This window comes from Somniosus microcephalus, chromosome 16 (assembly GCF_052327205.1).
Source record: "Somniosus microcephalus isolate GS21.2 chromosome 16, FLI_Smic_1.0, whole genome shotgun sequence".
NCBI lineage: Eukaryota > Metazoa > Chordata > Chondrichthyes > Squaliformes > Somniosidae > Somniosus > Somniosus microcephalus.
In genome coordinates, this window is record NC_141002.1 from 82,251,054 (window position 1) to 82,266,651 (window position 15,598).

General features: G+C 44.1%; 1 protein-coding gene across 3 annotated transcripts in view; it reads left to right on the forward strand.

Annotated features, from left to right (window-relative positions):
- Positions 1–15,598, forward strand: part of ptprb (protein tyrosine phosphatase receptor type b) — a 121,908-nt gene that overhangs the window by 79,389 nt on the left and 26,921 nt on the right. For all 3 annotated transcript variants that reach the window (XM_086009343.1, XM_086009341.1, XM_086009342.1), the window contains 3 exons: positions 3,155–3,439; positions 11,946–12,224; positions 14,121–14,270. In XM_086009343.1, the coding sequence (XP_085865469.1) occupies positions 3,155–3,439; positions 11,946–12,224; positions 14,121–14,270 (714 nt within the window). The remainder of the gene's footprint in view (positions 1–3,154; positions 3,440–11,945; positions 12,225–14,120; positions 14,271–15,598) is intronic.

Sequence of the window (15,598 nt, forward strand, 5' to 3'; positions counted from 1 at the left end):
AACATGTAACTGGCCTCAGGATGGTTACAGCAATAAGACTCTGTGGCCTTAAAAGGGCAGGCCAGGTTAAGCACCGCTCCAGTTAAGCAATAGAGTAATGTATTGTATGTTACATGGTTTTAACTCTCCTGTCAGTATAAACTTGACATCAGCTAATCACTATTTCTGGATGTATCTGGTCTTTTTAACCTTGGTAATGTTTGGCACTGAATTTCTTGGCCCTGTACCTAGATTTCTCAATTTGGAAAAAAAAAAGATGTGGCTCCTGTGGTAGTAATTAGCACAGCCACATAGTCCAAGAAGGTCCCAGGTCAATCCTTGGTCTGTCTTGAGTTAGCTGATCTCAGCCTGGTGCAGCAGTAGGAGCTCCATGATTAATCTTAATCCCCTTGGTGTAGAGAGGAGATAATCGACTAGGTCCTTTCCCCTGATTGCTGTTTTGAGTCCCCTTCTGGAAGTGTGTGTGGACATTATGCAAGGACAGAGTTGGGCTGAGCAGTTGAATAGGCTGCTGAAGCTCAGTCTTACGGCTCACACATGGACCGTGGCCCACACTTGGGTAAAGTACCAGAGTGTTGCTAGTATCCATGGAACTGTACCTGAGCAGGAAGTTAAATCTTTCAGGAAAGAGAAGAAAAACTGCCAGTAAAAAGGAGGTGCACTTCTGAAAGGAACGGCAAGTTCTGCCTATTTTGCCTCCCAGCTGGCACAAAGCAGTCTATAATCACAAAGTACTTCATCTACCGAGCCACCCAAAACCTGGTAGTGCTTACTCAGCAAGGAGGGTACGCAAATTCATTGCAAGAGCGATTAAGATATTCATCGGAATACTGATTTTTATTAGCGTCCTAAGGATTTGTGAAGTACTGCTGTCCACTGTTTACATTGGGGGTCAAATTCTTTTCAAAATTTGATTTGAATTAAATTCCATCACCCTTGTTTTGACACAGCACCTTTTCTCAAAACTAATTCATTAATGGGGGCGATTTTGCCAATGGGGACGCGTTGGAGGTGGGACTGCTGCTTGTCGGGTTTTAGTCCCGCCTCCATCGACTTATGGCCAACCCACGCTATTTTCCTTTGATTGACCGGGCTTAGCAGGCCAATTAAGGGGAAGCCGGTTACAGAGAAGGTCAGCGTATGACGTTTCATCTGTCACAAATTTTTGACAGATGAATTGTCATCGTTTGACAGCTCTGTGAAGCTGTCAAACACTGACATTCTCTGTTGTTTGATGAGTCCTTGTATTCAAGACTCATCAAACCTCTTTAGTGAGCAGAAATCAGATCGGAGAATGCAGCAGCCACCTGTCATCTCTGCCGGTGAGATGCGAGACTCTCCGTTCCCCAACTGTTGAAGCCTGCAGGAAGAAACAAAGGTAAGTAAACATTTTCTATCACTTTTTACTCACCTCACACACTTACCTCTCCACACTTGCACCCAACACTTACCTTCACAGCGCACTTTTGGACCCCTCCGACCCCCGCAGACCCACTGCTCACCTCGGTGACCCTGGCATGGTTTCCCGATGTCGGGAAGCCCGCGCCTCTGGTGGAAAAATGGGGATAATCCTCTTAAATGCCTGTTAACTACCTGTTAACAGGCAGTTAAGTGGCTGTAATCCCCTTCCCGCCTCCAGGAGATGGGACCCGGCGCGGGTCAGCTACCCGCCTCCTGGGAGGATGGCACGGAGGCGGGTTGGGGGCGGGATGGGCACCCGCCCCCAGATTCTGCCATTTTCCCGGCAGTCCCACCTCCAAACCCGCCACCCCAGGGCTGGCAAGATCCAGCTCCATGGAGTTGAAACAGTGCTAACTGCCATCATTCTGAGCAAAGAGTTTCCCTTCCAAAGTGACACTGCATTGAGTAAGCAGCCTCTGTTTACAGAAAGCAGTTCAGTTCAGTTTGGAACAAATTACAAAAAGCAAAAATCTGTCGTCGTTTAAATATTTGAAAGGAAAGAGTTATTCTTTTTCAATTATGAGCCCAAAAAAACAGATGTCACATCACAGCCTCAGGTAGAAGAGTGTCTTTTGATTCTCAGAGAAGAAAATGGGTTAATTGTCAGTTAAATGGGAAAAAAAAACTATTGTATTCAGAAAGTTAATTAACAAGGAAGACTTTAATCCATTGCAGAACTTGCACAGAGTTTTAAAATAGGTCTGGACTGCTCTTAATAACCAAGTCACTGCGGAGATAAAAAGCAGTTCTTAAAAAAAATAACGAGCTAGGAATTTGATATAATTTATTTGATAACTTTGTGAGCCATAACCTTTACTTTTGTGCTTAGAAACACTCTGATGTGACTAATCTCCAAAATGTTCAAGCTCCTTGGTATTCATTACTATGATCAGCTTTGACAAGCTTCTGCACAGACAGAAGTTAAACTTAACGAAGTTTAAAGTGTCTTTACAAAATCAGCTCTATGTTAGCTATCCCTCAACTATGTGGCCCACACTGCCGAAGGTTTACTTCATCCAACCCCATGCCTTGACCCTGCAAACCTCAGCAGGGTTCGGGCCAGTGGCTGCAGCCTGTGGATTTTCTCAACCGCTATATAAATGCTGGTAGTTGCCTAATAAATCTTTGTTGCAGCCTGAGAAATGACCCCGATAGGACAAAGTTTTTTTTCATTTGTTCCTGGGATGTGGGCGTCACTGGCAAAGCCAGCATTTATTGCCCTTGAGAAGGTGGTGGTGAGCTGCCATTTCAGAGGGCAGTTAAGAGTCAACCACATTGCTGTGGGTCTGGAGTCACATATAGGCCAGACCGGGTAAGGACAGCAGATTTCCTTCCCTAAAGGACATTAGTGAACCAGATGGGTTTTTACGATAATCCGATAGTTTCATGGTCACCATTACTGACACTAGCTTTTTATTCCAGATTTATTTAATTAACTGAATTTATAATTCCCCAGCTGCCATGGTGGGATTTAAACTCACATCTCTGGATCATTAGTCCAGGCCTCTGGATTACTAGTCCAATAACATAACCACTATGTTACCGTACCCCGTTGGAGATAAGCACATAAGCAGTCATTGAAAGTGTATACTTTATATAAAGATCCACAATGAACATTGAAGGCGATAAGTTTGTAATAGTTTGCTTAATATTTTGGTGTAACTTTTATTGATAATCTCCAATTCTCTCAAAGCCCCGAAGCCTCCAGGATCAGTGTCTTTCGCTGATGTTACAAACACTTCACTTGTCATCACGTGGCTCGGTCCTCCAGACTGGACGGATTATGATGACTTTGAGCTGCGGTGGACTCCAAAAGATGCGAGAGTTGTTGTTTTTAACCCGTACAACACCGTGAAATCAAAAGGACGTATCATTCAGAAACTCCATCCTGGGCGGCACTATTCCTTCAGTGTGCGCACAGTCAGTGGGAAATCGCTGAAATCCTTTAGTGAACCTGTTCAAGCTCATATAAGAACAAGTAAGTGATAACACAACTTCATTTTTATCACTGTCTGTTGAGAGCAAAAATAGACATCATTGAATTTTGTAGCTATAACTCGGAGTAGAATGTATATGGAAAATGCAATTGTGTTAACTCCCTGCAGTGGACTAAATGAATAAATACACTGTGTGACACCACACTATACAGACTAGAAAGGTCCCAGTTTTAGTCCCTGTTCTGTGCTGAGATGGCTGGTCTCAGCCTGGGCAATTGGTTAGTGCCCCTGAACTAAGAAGGGAAGAAAACGAATCAGCCAGGATTACCACTCCTTACATACATAGGATTACATAGGATATATGGCACAGAAACAGGCCATTCAGCCCAACCAGTCCATGCCAGCGTTTATGCTCCACTCAAGCCTCCTCCTGTCTTTCCTCATGTAAATCTATCAGCATAACCCTCTATTCCCTTCTCCCTCATATGCTTGTCCAGCCTCCCCTTAAATGCATCCATACTACTCACTACAACCATTCCCTGTGGTAGCGAGTTCCACATTCTCACCACTCTTTGGGTAAAGAAGTTTCTTCTGAATTCCCTATTGGATTTTTTGGTGACTATCTTATATTGATGGCCTCTAGTTATGGTCTTCCCCACAAGTGGAAATATTCTCTCTGTATCCACTCTGTCAAAATTCAATTCAATTCAATTCAATTCAATTCAAATCGCTTTATTGGCATGACAAGGTACATCTTATGTTGCCAAAGCATCGAAAAACATTCATGGTTGTACACAAAAATACAGATCTATCTATACAGTGTACAAACAGATATATCCCTGAGTGTATAAATATACATTCATATAATTTTTATATACTCTTTTCTTATATTTACTGGTTGTCCCTCTGTTTATGGCAAGCTGTAACGTAGTGTGCCGCTAAGGTTACACAATTTCTCTCTTCCCCTAGTAGGTATGGGAGTTTTTGGTCGTCATTCAAATTTCTGAATTCCGGGCATATTTTTGTGAATTTTGGGTAGAAATTCTCCCTTATGCCCTGATATTTTCTACAAGCTGTGAGGAAGTGCATCTCTGTCTCCACCACTCCCTGACTGCAGTGAGAGCATATCCTGTCCTCTCTTGGTAGCCGGGTCTGCCTGTGTCTACCTTTTTCGATCGCCAGGCTATGTTCACTAAGTCTGTACATTGTCAAGGTTTTTCTCAGTTTGCTATCCTTTACCCTGGTCAGGTAATCAGCCATGTTGTATTGTCTGTTTAGGGCCAAGTAGCATTTGAGTTTGTTTTGGGTTTTTGTTGTTTCTGCCCAATATGACAGACATTTTTCCTTTTGCTTAGCGACGATTGTGTTGGGTCGAATTCTTTGTGTTACGCTGTCACTGTCCTGGGGCTGGTTATTGTTAGTAGTGTTAGTAGTTACTTCACTGAGTCCCAGGACTAGTTGACTGAGGGTATTCTTCTTTATGGTCCTCTCTTGGCATTTCAGGGCTTCGTAATGATAGCATTGGGGGTTACTCATTTCTAGGTGTTTCCAAAATTTGGTGGCTCTTTTTTGGATAGTGATTATTAATGGATATTGGCCTAGTTCTGCCCTGCATGCATTGTTTACGGTTTTCCTTTGAGTCCGGAGGATACTTTTACAGAATTCTGCATGTAGGATCTCAATTGAATGTTTGTCCCATTTTGCAAATTCTTGTTGTGTTAGCGGTCCCCACACCTCACTGCCATAGATGCAATTGGTTCAATTACTGATTTGAAAATTTTGAGCCAAATGCTAATTGGGATTTCTATTTGGATTGATTTTTTAATGGCATAGAAAGCCCTTCTTGCTTTCTCTTTCATTTCATTCACAGCCAGATGAAAATTTCCCGTAGAACTGATTTTTAAGCCCAAGTATGTGTAGTTAGTGGTTTGATCAATTTTGGTTGTTCCTAGTGTAAAATTTATTTTGGGTCCCTGATGTCTGGATCTTTGCTGGAACACAAGGACTTTGTTTTTTGGGGGATTTATTGTCAGGGCCCAGGTCTGGCAGAACGACTCCAGCAGATCCAGGTTCTGCTGTAGACCCTCCTTAGTTGGTGACAGCAGAACCAGGTCATCTGCATAGAGGAGGAATTTAACCTTGGATTCATATAGTGTGAGGCCGGGTGCTGTAGATTGTTCAAGTAGTTTTGCCAATTCATTTATGTAAATATTAAAGAGTGTCGGTGAGATGGGCGAGCCCTGCATCACCACCCGCCCCTGTGGGAAGTATTTTGTTTGTTTGTCTCCAATTTTAACTGCACATTTGTTGTTTGTATACATTGATTTAATTACATCATATGTTTTTCCCCCTACCCCGCTTTCGATAAGTTTCAGGAATAAACCGTCGTGCCAGATGGAATCGAAAGCCTTCTGGAAATCTATAAAGCATGCGTAGATTTTGCTTTTGTTTTGATGAACGTGTTTGTCAATTAGGGTCTGTAGGGTGAAGATATGATCTGATGTTCTATAGTTTGGCAGGAATCCAATTTGGCTTTTACTCAAGACATTGTGCTCCTCAAGGAAGTTTATAAGTCTTTTGTTTATGATACTACAGAATACCTTCCCCAGGTTACTGTTTACACAGATGCCTCGATAGTTATTTGGGTCGACTTTGTCCCCACTTTTGTATATGGGTGTTATGAGTCCTTTGTTCCAGATATCAGGGAAGTAACCGACACTCAGAACCAAGTTGAAGAGTTTTAGGATAGCCAGTTTCATTTTATCGTCTGTGTTTAATCATCTCGCTTAGTATGCCGTCTGCACCGCAAGCTTTTCCTGGTCACAGGTCCTTGAGTTTTTCAACTAGTTCTTTTTCTGTTATTATGGAGTCTAGCAGGTTTTGGTTATCTTTTATGGCCATTTCGAGCTTTTCCAATTTTTTGCATATTTGGTGTTGCTCTGGCCTTAGTGTGTTTTTCTGGTATAATTTTTCAAGGTGATTTTCCCATGTGTCTCCATTTTGAATGGCCAATTCGTCATGTTGTTTTTTGTGTAATGTATTCCAGTTGTCCCAGAAACAATTGGAATCAATGGATTCCTCAATGGAGCTGAGTGTATTCTTAATATACTGCTCTTTTTTGGTTCTGAGTGTGTTTCTGTATTGTGTTAGTGTCTGACAATAAGTAAGGCGTAATTCCTCGTTTTCCGGCTGTCTGTGTTTTTGGTTTGATATTTTTCTAAGTTTTTTCCTCATGTTATGGCAATCTGGGTCAAACCATTTTTCATAGTTTTTTGTTTTGGGTTTGTTCTTGCGAGCTTTCAAGTTTGACCTTGTTGCCAAATTATCAAAAATATTGTTTAGGTTATTCACTGCCCGGTTTACGCCTTCTTTATTGTGAGTGTATATGTTATCCAGAAAGGTGTCCAATAGAGCTTGAGTTGATTCATTGCTAATTGCTTTCTGGTATTTTTCCGTGCTGTTTTTGGCCCATCTGTATGATTTTTTGGTGTTGTACAGCTTACTGGGTTGTGTTTCTGTGTTGGTTGTTTCTGTCTTTAAGATACATAGTAATTTGACTGTGGTCTGACAGTGTTGTTTGTGGTTTGACTGTGAATGCTCTGAAAGAGGATGGGTCCAAATCCGTAATCATATAGTCTACGGTGCTACAGCCAAGAGGTGAGCAATAGGTCGATCTTCCTTTCATAATTTTAAAGACCTCTATTAAGTCACCCCTCAGCCTTCTTTTTTCAAGAGAAAAGAGACCCAGCCTGTTCATTAATTCCTGATAGGTATACCCTCGCATTTCTGGTATCATCCTTGTAAATCTTCTCTGCCTCTATACCCTCTTTATAATATGGCGACCAGAACTGTAGGCAGCCCTCTCCAAGTGTGGTCTAACTCCTGATTTCACCTGCTGGAAAGTTCATGTGCTTGGATATCAATTGAGGAGAGGATCACCCTCAGCTGTAATGCCATCATGGTAGAATACCTCACTTTACAAGGTCACATGAAGCTGAGGTATCGGATGACTGCCAGTACTCAGAGAACGGTACCCGAGCAGGAGAAACCACATTCAAAGAGTGTGGATATCACAAAATCAAAAATTCATATTTGACCTATAACTGCGGAGCAACAAAATAAGCTGCAATATGTTTTCAGTGCACAAAATTTAAATAATAATTTAGAAGCAGCCATTGGCTTCCGTAACAACACTGCGTGAAGCACTTTTGTTTCAGCATGACGATCACAGTATAAATTCAAATAGTAATATTTATTATTTAATTTTAAAACTTGTTGAATCAGTCTTTTTTTCTTTGCTCGTTGATGAATTGTTGGATTATTGCAGTGTAAAGGGGTTTAGGCTAAATCTTCCCAGGAATAGGGTTTGTTGGATTATTGAAAGCTGGATTAAAGATTTATGTATTGGTTTTCCAAATCATAAAGTCTGAATTGAGACAACAGTTAAACCCTCTTACTGCCAACCTAAATATGTCACCAAATCTACAATATAAATGGGCTGTGATATTAAGGGATTTTTTAAAAAAAACACAAAGAAACAGAACAAGAAAATGAAATAAACTTAGAACGTTCAAAGTATCAAAGAAAGATAAATAAATGGAAACAAATGGGTTGTGAAGATCTTAGTAAAAAAATGAGAATTAATTCATATGACCGGTCTTTTCACATATAACATATTCCTGAGGTTATTATATGCAGGAGGCCAATAACTTCTACATTGGCCATAGAAAGCCATAGTGTCAGCTGTGGCTCAGTTGATAGCACACTCGTCTCTGAGTCAGAAGGTTGTGGGTTCTAAGTCCCACTCCAGGGACTTGAGCACATTATAAAAAAAAATCTAGGCTGACACTGTGTGCAGTGCTGTGGGAGTGCTGCACTGTCAGAGGTGCTGTCTTTCGGTTGAGATGTTAAACCGCGGCCCCGTCTGCTCTCTCAGGTGGACGTAAAAGATCCCATGGCACTATTTCGAAGAAGAGCAGGAAAGTTATCCCCGGTGTCCTGGCCAATATTTATCCCTCAATCAACATAACAAGAACAGTTTATCTGGTCATTATCACTTTGTTGTTTGTGGGAGCTTGCTGAGCGCAAATTGGCTGCCGCATTTCCCACATTACAACAGTGACTACACTCCAAAAGTACTTCATTGGCTGTAAAGCGCTTTGAGACGTCCGGTGGTCGTGAAAGGCGCTATATAAATGCAAGTCTTTCTTTCTTTAAAGGTTTAGCTTGGATTATTGCGTTAATTTAAAGGTTCGCTACGCCCAGCTGAATTTCTTAACTGAGAAAATATTACACTATCTGTATTATGGGGTAAATTGATTTTTTTTTAATGTAGAACTTTATTGGAGCTCTTTAACAGTAGGTTATAGTGTGCAACATTACTTGCACTTATACAGAGCTTTTAAAATAGCAAAACATTGGCAAGGTGTTTCACAAAAAGTGAAATGAACAATAAGCAGGAATTGGGAGGTGCATAAAATGCATAATCAAAGCGGCCGGAATTTTCTCAGGAAAGAACAGGTGGGTTGGAGCATGGGGGGGGGGGGGAAGTAAAAGTTGTAAAAATGTAAAACCCAAACCCAACCCACCCACGTTCACCTTTCACTCAAGCGGTACGGGGGACAGGCGGGCTGCCAACCCGCTGCCAAGAGGCGAGTTGGCAATTCAAATATGATGAATCTGCATTGCAGGTTTTACTGCAGGCGGCCAGGGATGCCGGGGCTCGGATTCCCGGTGGCTGCAGCGAGGCAGCCTCAGCCTTAGGGAGCAATCCTTGTGGGCTGGGAGGAGCAGGAGTTATTCCTCCCGCTCCCCCCCCCCCCCCGCAACAGCAGCCTGCACTCCCCGGGGTCAGGGCTCAGGCCTCCCCCACCCCGGCTTGGAACACCCCCATCCCCCCGGGATCGCAACTCAGCCCCGGGGTTGAGGATCGGACACCCCCACCTCCAAGGTTGGGGATTGGACACCCCCACCTCCGAGGTTGGGGATTGGACCCTCTCCAGCTTGGAACACTCCCCCGCCCCCCACCGGGATCGCGACTCAACCCCGGGGTTGGGGATTGGACACCCCCACCTCCGAGGTTGGGGATTGGACCCCCTCTGGCTTGGAACACTCTTTCCCCCTGCCCCCCCCCCCCCCGGGATCGCGATTCAGCCCCGGGGTTGAGGATCAGACACCCCCACCTCCGAGGTTGGGGATTGGACCCTCTCCGGCTTGGAACACTCTCCCACCCCCCACGTCACCCCCACCCCAGGATTGTGACTCAACCCTGGGGTTGAGCATCGGACCTTTCCACCTCTCTTCCCCCCCCCCCCCCCCCCAGGGGCTTGGACCCCCCAACCCACCCCCTGAGGATGGGAGCAACCCCCCCAGGCTTGAAACCACCCCCCACCACCATCCTGGGCCCAGCACCTACCTGGTCCTGTGGCCTCCTGGTCCGCATTCCCCACACGACTGGAAGCCAGCCTGTCAACCAGGCTGACTTCCAGGTGGGAAACCCGCCCTTTACGTCGCACGCATGCTAAAACACCACAGCGTGCCAGGAAACCCGAACTTTCGTGTTTCCCACCGTCTCCCGGATCCCCCCGCACCATGCGGGTGGGAAACGAGAAAATCCAGCCCATAGGTTCTGAGGGGTATTTTAATGGTTCAGGTGGCGGGAGTGGTTTAGGAAGCAAATTCCAGGGTTCAGGGCCGTGATTGTCAAGAGATCTGGCTGCAATGCTGGAAAAGAGGGGGGCGGGAGGACGCAAATTAAGCTGAGCTGGAACATTGGACGGTGCAAGCTGGAGTACACAGCTGGAGAAGAAGGAGGGAAGGGTGACGAGGCTTGTAAATGAAGACAAAGATTTTTGAAATCAAAATGTTGGGGCACAGGGAGCCAGTGGTGATAGGTAAATGGGACATAGAAACATAGAAGATAGGAGCAGGAGTAGGCCATTCGGCCCCTCGAGCCTGTACTGCCATTTAATGAGATCATGGCTGATCATCCAAACTCAGTACCCTGTCCCTGCTTTCTCCCCATATCCCTTGATCCCTTTAGCCTTAAGAAATATATCTAACTCCTTCTTGAATATATTTAATGAATTGGCCTCAACTGCCTTGTGTGGTAGAGAATTCCACAGGACTCTCTGGGTGAAGAAATTCCTCCTCATCTCAGTCCTAAATGGCTTACCCCTTATCCTTAGACTGTGACCCCTGGTTCTGGACTCCCCCACCATCGGGAACATCCTTCCTGCATCTAGTCTGTCTAGTCCTGTTAGAATTTTATAAGTTTCAATGAGATCCCCTCTCATTCTTCTAAACTAGCGAATATAAGCCCAGTCGACCCAATCTCTCCTCATACGTCATTCCTGCCATCCCAGGTATCAGTCTGGTGAATCTTCGCTGCACTCCCTCCATGGCAAGAACATCCTTCCTCAGATAAGGCGACCAAAACTGCACACAATACTGAAGGTGTGATCTCACCAAGGCCCGTACAACTGCAGCAAGACATCCTTGCTCCTGTACTCAAATCCTCTCGTTATGAAGGCCAACATACCATTTGCCTTCTTAACCGCCTGCTGCACCTGCATGCTTACCTTCAGCAACTGGTGCACAAGGACACCCAGGTCTCGTTGCACTTCCCCTTTTCCCAATCTATTGCCGTTCAGATAATAATCTGTCTTCCTGTTTTTGCCACCAAAGTGGACAACCTCGCATTTATCCACATTGGGCAGATGCATGGCAGATGCAGTATAATCACCCAACCTGTCCAAATCATCCTGGAGTTTCTCGGCATCCTCCTCACAGCACACACGCCCACCCAGCTTTGTGTCATCTGCAAACTTGGAGATATTACATCTAGTTCCCTCGTCTAGATCATTAATATATATTGTGAACAAGAACAAGATAAATTGAGGGCAGCGAAGCCTTAGACAAATTGAAGCAAAGGACAGCTTTAGACAAAGGGCAGCACGGTGGCATAGTGGTTAGCACTGTTGCCTCACAGCGCCAGGAACCCGGGTTCGAATCCGGCCTTGGGTGACTGTCTGTGTGGAGTTTGCACATTCTCCCCGTGTTTGCGTGGGTTTACTCCGGGTGCTCCGGCTTCCTCCCACAGTCCAAAGATGTGCGGGTTAGGTTGATTGGCTATGATAAATTGACCCTTAGTGTTAGGGGGATTAAATACGTGGGGTTACGGGGATAGGGTGGGATATGTGTTGGTGTAGGGGTTATGGGGATCGGGTGGGATATGTGTCGGTGCAGGCTCGATGGGCCGAAATGGCCTCTATCTGCACTGTGGGGTTTCTGTGATTCTGTGAAGCTTACGTAGGGTAAGTATGAGGAACCAGCAAGAAGAGCGTTACAGAAGTTGAGTCTCTACCACTCGTGAGACTTTCAGCTGCATTCAAGTGCCAGGTCAACATGACAGGCTCTGACGAGACAGCCTTTACATTGAAAGTATTTCTTTGCAGAGCGGCATTCCTGTTGTAAAAATGACATTAATGTAGATTCTTCTGTCTTTCGACTATTGCAAATGTCTCTGTGTTATTTGTAACATTGCAGAGCCTGACAAAATACAGCATATCCGGTGTCGACCCCAGAGTTCCACTGCAGTCTCTTGCTCCTGGACACACCCTGACTCCGATTACGACAGCTATGACGTTGAATGCTACCACTATGACAAAAAGGGATTGGTGTACTCACGAAGGATCGAAAAGGAATTAGTTCAACACATCATCAAGGATCTAGAGCCAGACAAGAAATATTTAGTAGCTATAAAGGTTATCTCTGACAAAATGACCAGTGACGCTGTTGAAGACAGTGTTATTACCATGATTGATAGTACGTATTCACAATCAAATATTCTGAAGCTTTTGTAAAAACGCTTAGCTTGTCTGAAAAGTTCTAAGTGCAAAAGCAGTTTACTGATGCAGTCTGTTATTGATTAGGGACATGCCTGTTAAGTGCATGAGAACTGAGCAAAGAAACAATGGGAATAGTATAGAATGGATGAAAGTGGACCACTTCCTGAAAAAAAAAATGACCGGTTTAGGTTGATTAAACTATGTGGGGTTATATCAGTTTCAATAATCCAACAAATAGAGTTTGTTGGTATATTGAAGGCTGAATTAAATATTTATGTATTGGTTTTCCAACTCAAGTACCTTCAGCAAACTCAGGCTGAACCTATCAGAAAGTTCCTGCTTTTTATGTGCGTGTCACAATTTCAGTTTATATTTAGCCTAGAATCGAGCGTCCAAGGCACAAACATAGATCCAGTTCTCTCTGTTCGAATGGGCAACATTTTGAATAGCTCAATCTTTAATTGCCCGTGTTTATGTATCTTCCTTTGAAACTTGGGTACATTTTAAGTTCTTTTTATAAAAAAAAAAAATTTTGCAGCAGAACAGAATTTCAACTTTTTAATGTTCCTTTCATTCCCATCCCCTCTTCCATTTTATTCTTCATGGGATCCACTCATCACTATATCTATGACAGCAGGATGAGTTGACTTATGTCAGCTTTCTTCCCCTTCTTGCTTTGAACCTTAGTATTCCCTAGGAGTCGTCTTCTTCTTAGGCAGTCCCTCAGAACCGAGGATGACTTGCTTCCATATTAGGTGACCGATGAGTCCAATACGGGACCTACAGTTTCTGTCACACGTGGGGCAGACGGTGGTTGAAGGGACGGGTGGGTGAGGTGCTTGGGTTGATGTGCGCTCCTTGCGCTGCCTGTGCTTGGCTTCCGCTTGCTCCCAGTGAAGAGACACGAGGTATTCGGCGCCTTCCCGGATGCTTCTCCTCCACTTTGTGCGGTCTTGGGCCAGGGATTCCCAGGTGTCAGTGGGGATGTTGCACTTTTTCAAGGAGGCTTTGAGGGTGTCCTTGAAGCGTTTCCTCTGCCCACCTGGGGCTCTCTTGTCGTGTTGGAGCTCCGAGTAGAGCGCTTGTTTTGGGAGTCTTGTATCGGGCATGCAGATGATGTGGCCCGTCCATCGGAGCTGATCGAGCATGGTCAAAGCTTCGATGCTGGGGATGTTGGCCTGAGCAAGAGCACTGGTGTTGGTGCACCTATCCTGCCAATGGATTTGCAGGATCTTGCGGAGGCAGCGTTGGTGGTACCTCTCCAGTGCTTTGAGGTGCCTGCTGTACATGGTCCATGTCTCCCTAGGAGTGGAACACTGAGGAAACTCATTCCGAAGCTTTGGGAGGCCAGCCCAAAAGCCAGGCAGCCTTGGGTCTCAAACCCTTCGTCATCTGGTCTGCTATTTGTGTTACTGGGCCCCATACTTCAGCTCTTCTATTAATTCATCCCCTTCAAAGAAACTGCCTACTTTGCCAACTGTTTACTAAAACATTATCAAGTTAATCTTTAATAATTGTCCAGTTTAGAACAACTGATTTTGGTTGAAATTGTACATGTGACATCTCCAGAGGACAGCATAATTGGGTTTGATAAAAAGAACTCCCAGATACCTGTGATGCCTTCCCTCAAGGATGCATTTCAATTGCCTTCATTTAAACATGTATACAGCAGTGCATTCACTGGTTCTTGTGAGAAGTTCAATAGTGGAGCCTTTTTAATTGTGCAGTTAATCTTTTTAACATATCTCGCTCCAAGGTGTTTAATTTAATGAGCAAAACACGACAAAGTAGCTTGGTACCATAGTTGATGAGTTTTATTCAGTGCGGGCATAAAGTTTACGACAAAAGTTAACTAAATATATTTTCCCCTCAGGTCCACCTCCTCCACCTGCACATATCCGAGTTGATGAGAAAGCAGTGGTCATTACCAAATCCACCATACATTTCAATTTTAATTGCAGTTGGTTCAGTGATGTAAATGGAGCCATAAAGTACTTCACTGTGATAGTGTATGAATCGGAAGGTAAGAATTATTTGACGTGATTTGTGCTGTTAACTAATACTGCTAAACATTTACATAACTCCGAAAAAGATGCGAGTTGATTTTACGAACATGCACTCTAGATTGGGACCCTCATCCGCCAGGAGCATAGATCAAGGCATCACGGGCTCGTCATGAGTTTACATCCAAACCTATGGGGAGTGTCGGCCTTGTAGTGCTAGGGCTATGTTTGTGGCATGGGGCAGACTTGATGAACCAGCTGGTCTTTTCCTGCCCATTAATTTTATATGTTCGCATGTTTTCTGCCCATTGACCATGATTGTGGGACAAAAATTCCTTGTTAACAGAGAATAAACTTGGTAGGGAGGGCAGAAGTAAGCCTAATTGTGGAATCTCAAACTGCATTTGAATGTTAAATTCTAGTATTATTATGGATGCCACGTGTAGTTTAAAGAGGGATGGGAAAACATTTATTTTGAATTTGGACTGATTTGAATTAGGTCTATTTCCAACGGCGACATATTCATATCCATTAAGTCTCAGGCAACATGGTTGAGCTACCATCACCCCACCCCCCTCCCCACCACCGTCCTCACAACCCCCTCCTCTACTAAACTTGAAAAGATTCATACAATTCGTAATTGGTAAAAGAATTCCATTGTGATCCTGAAACTCCATTATTTGCATCAGCTGCCACAAACAGAAAATTAGGTAGACCGGAGCCAAACTATAATGGCGGTCTGGATGGTAAGAATAATGAGGAGGTGCAAAATGAACTAAATGGCACAATTTTAAAGGGGGTGCAGGAACAGGGAAACCTGGGGGTGTATGAACACAAATCTTTGAAGGTGGCAGGACAAGTTGAGAAGGCTGTTAAAAAAGCATATGCGATCCTTGGCTTTATCAATTGAGGAATCGAGTACAAAAGCAAGAAAATTCTGCTAAACCTCTATAAAACAGTGGTTAGGCCTCAGCGGAAGTATTGTGTTCAATTCTGGGCACCACACTTTAGGAAGGATGTCAAGGCCTCGGAGAAGGTGCAGAAGAGATTACTGGAATGGTACCAGGGAGGAGGGACTTCAGTTATCTGGAGAAGCTGGGGTTTTTCTCCTTAGAGCAGAGAAGGTTAAGAGGAGATTTAATAGATGTGTTCAAACTCGTGAATGGTTTTGAGCGAGTAAATAAGGAGAACCTGTTTCCAGTGGCAGAAGGGTTGGACACAGATTTAAGGTGATTTGCAAAAGAACCAGAGGTGACGTGAGGAAATATTTTTTACACAGCACGCTGCTGTGATTTGGAATGCACTGCCAGAAAGAGTGCCACAAGCAGATTCAATAGTAACATTCAAA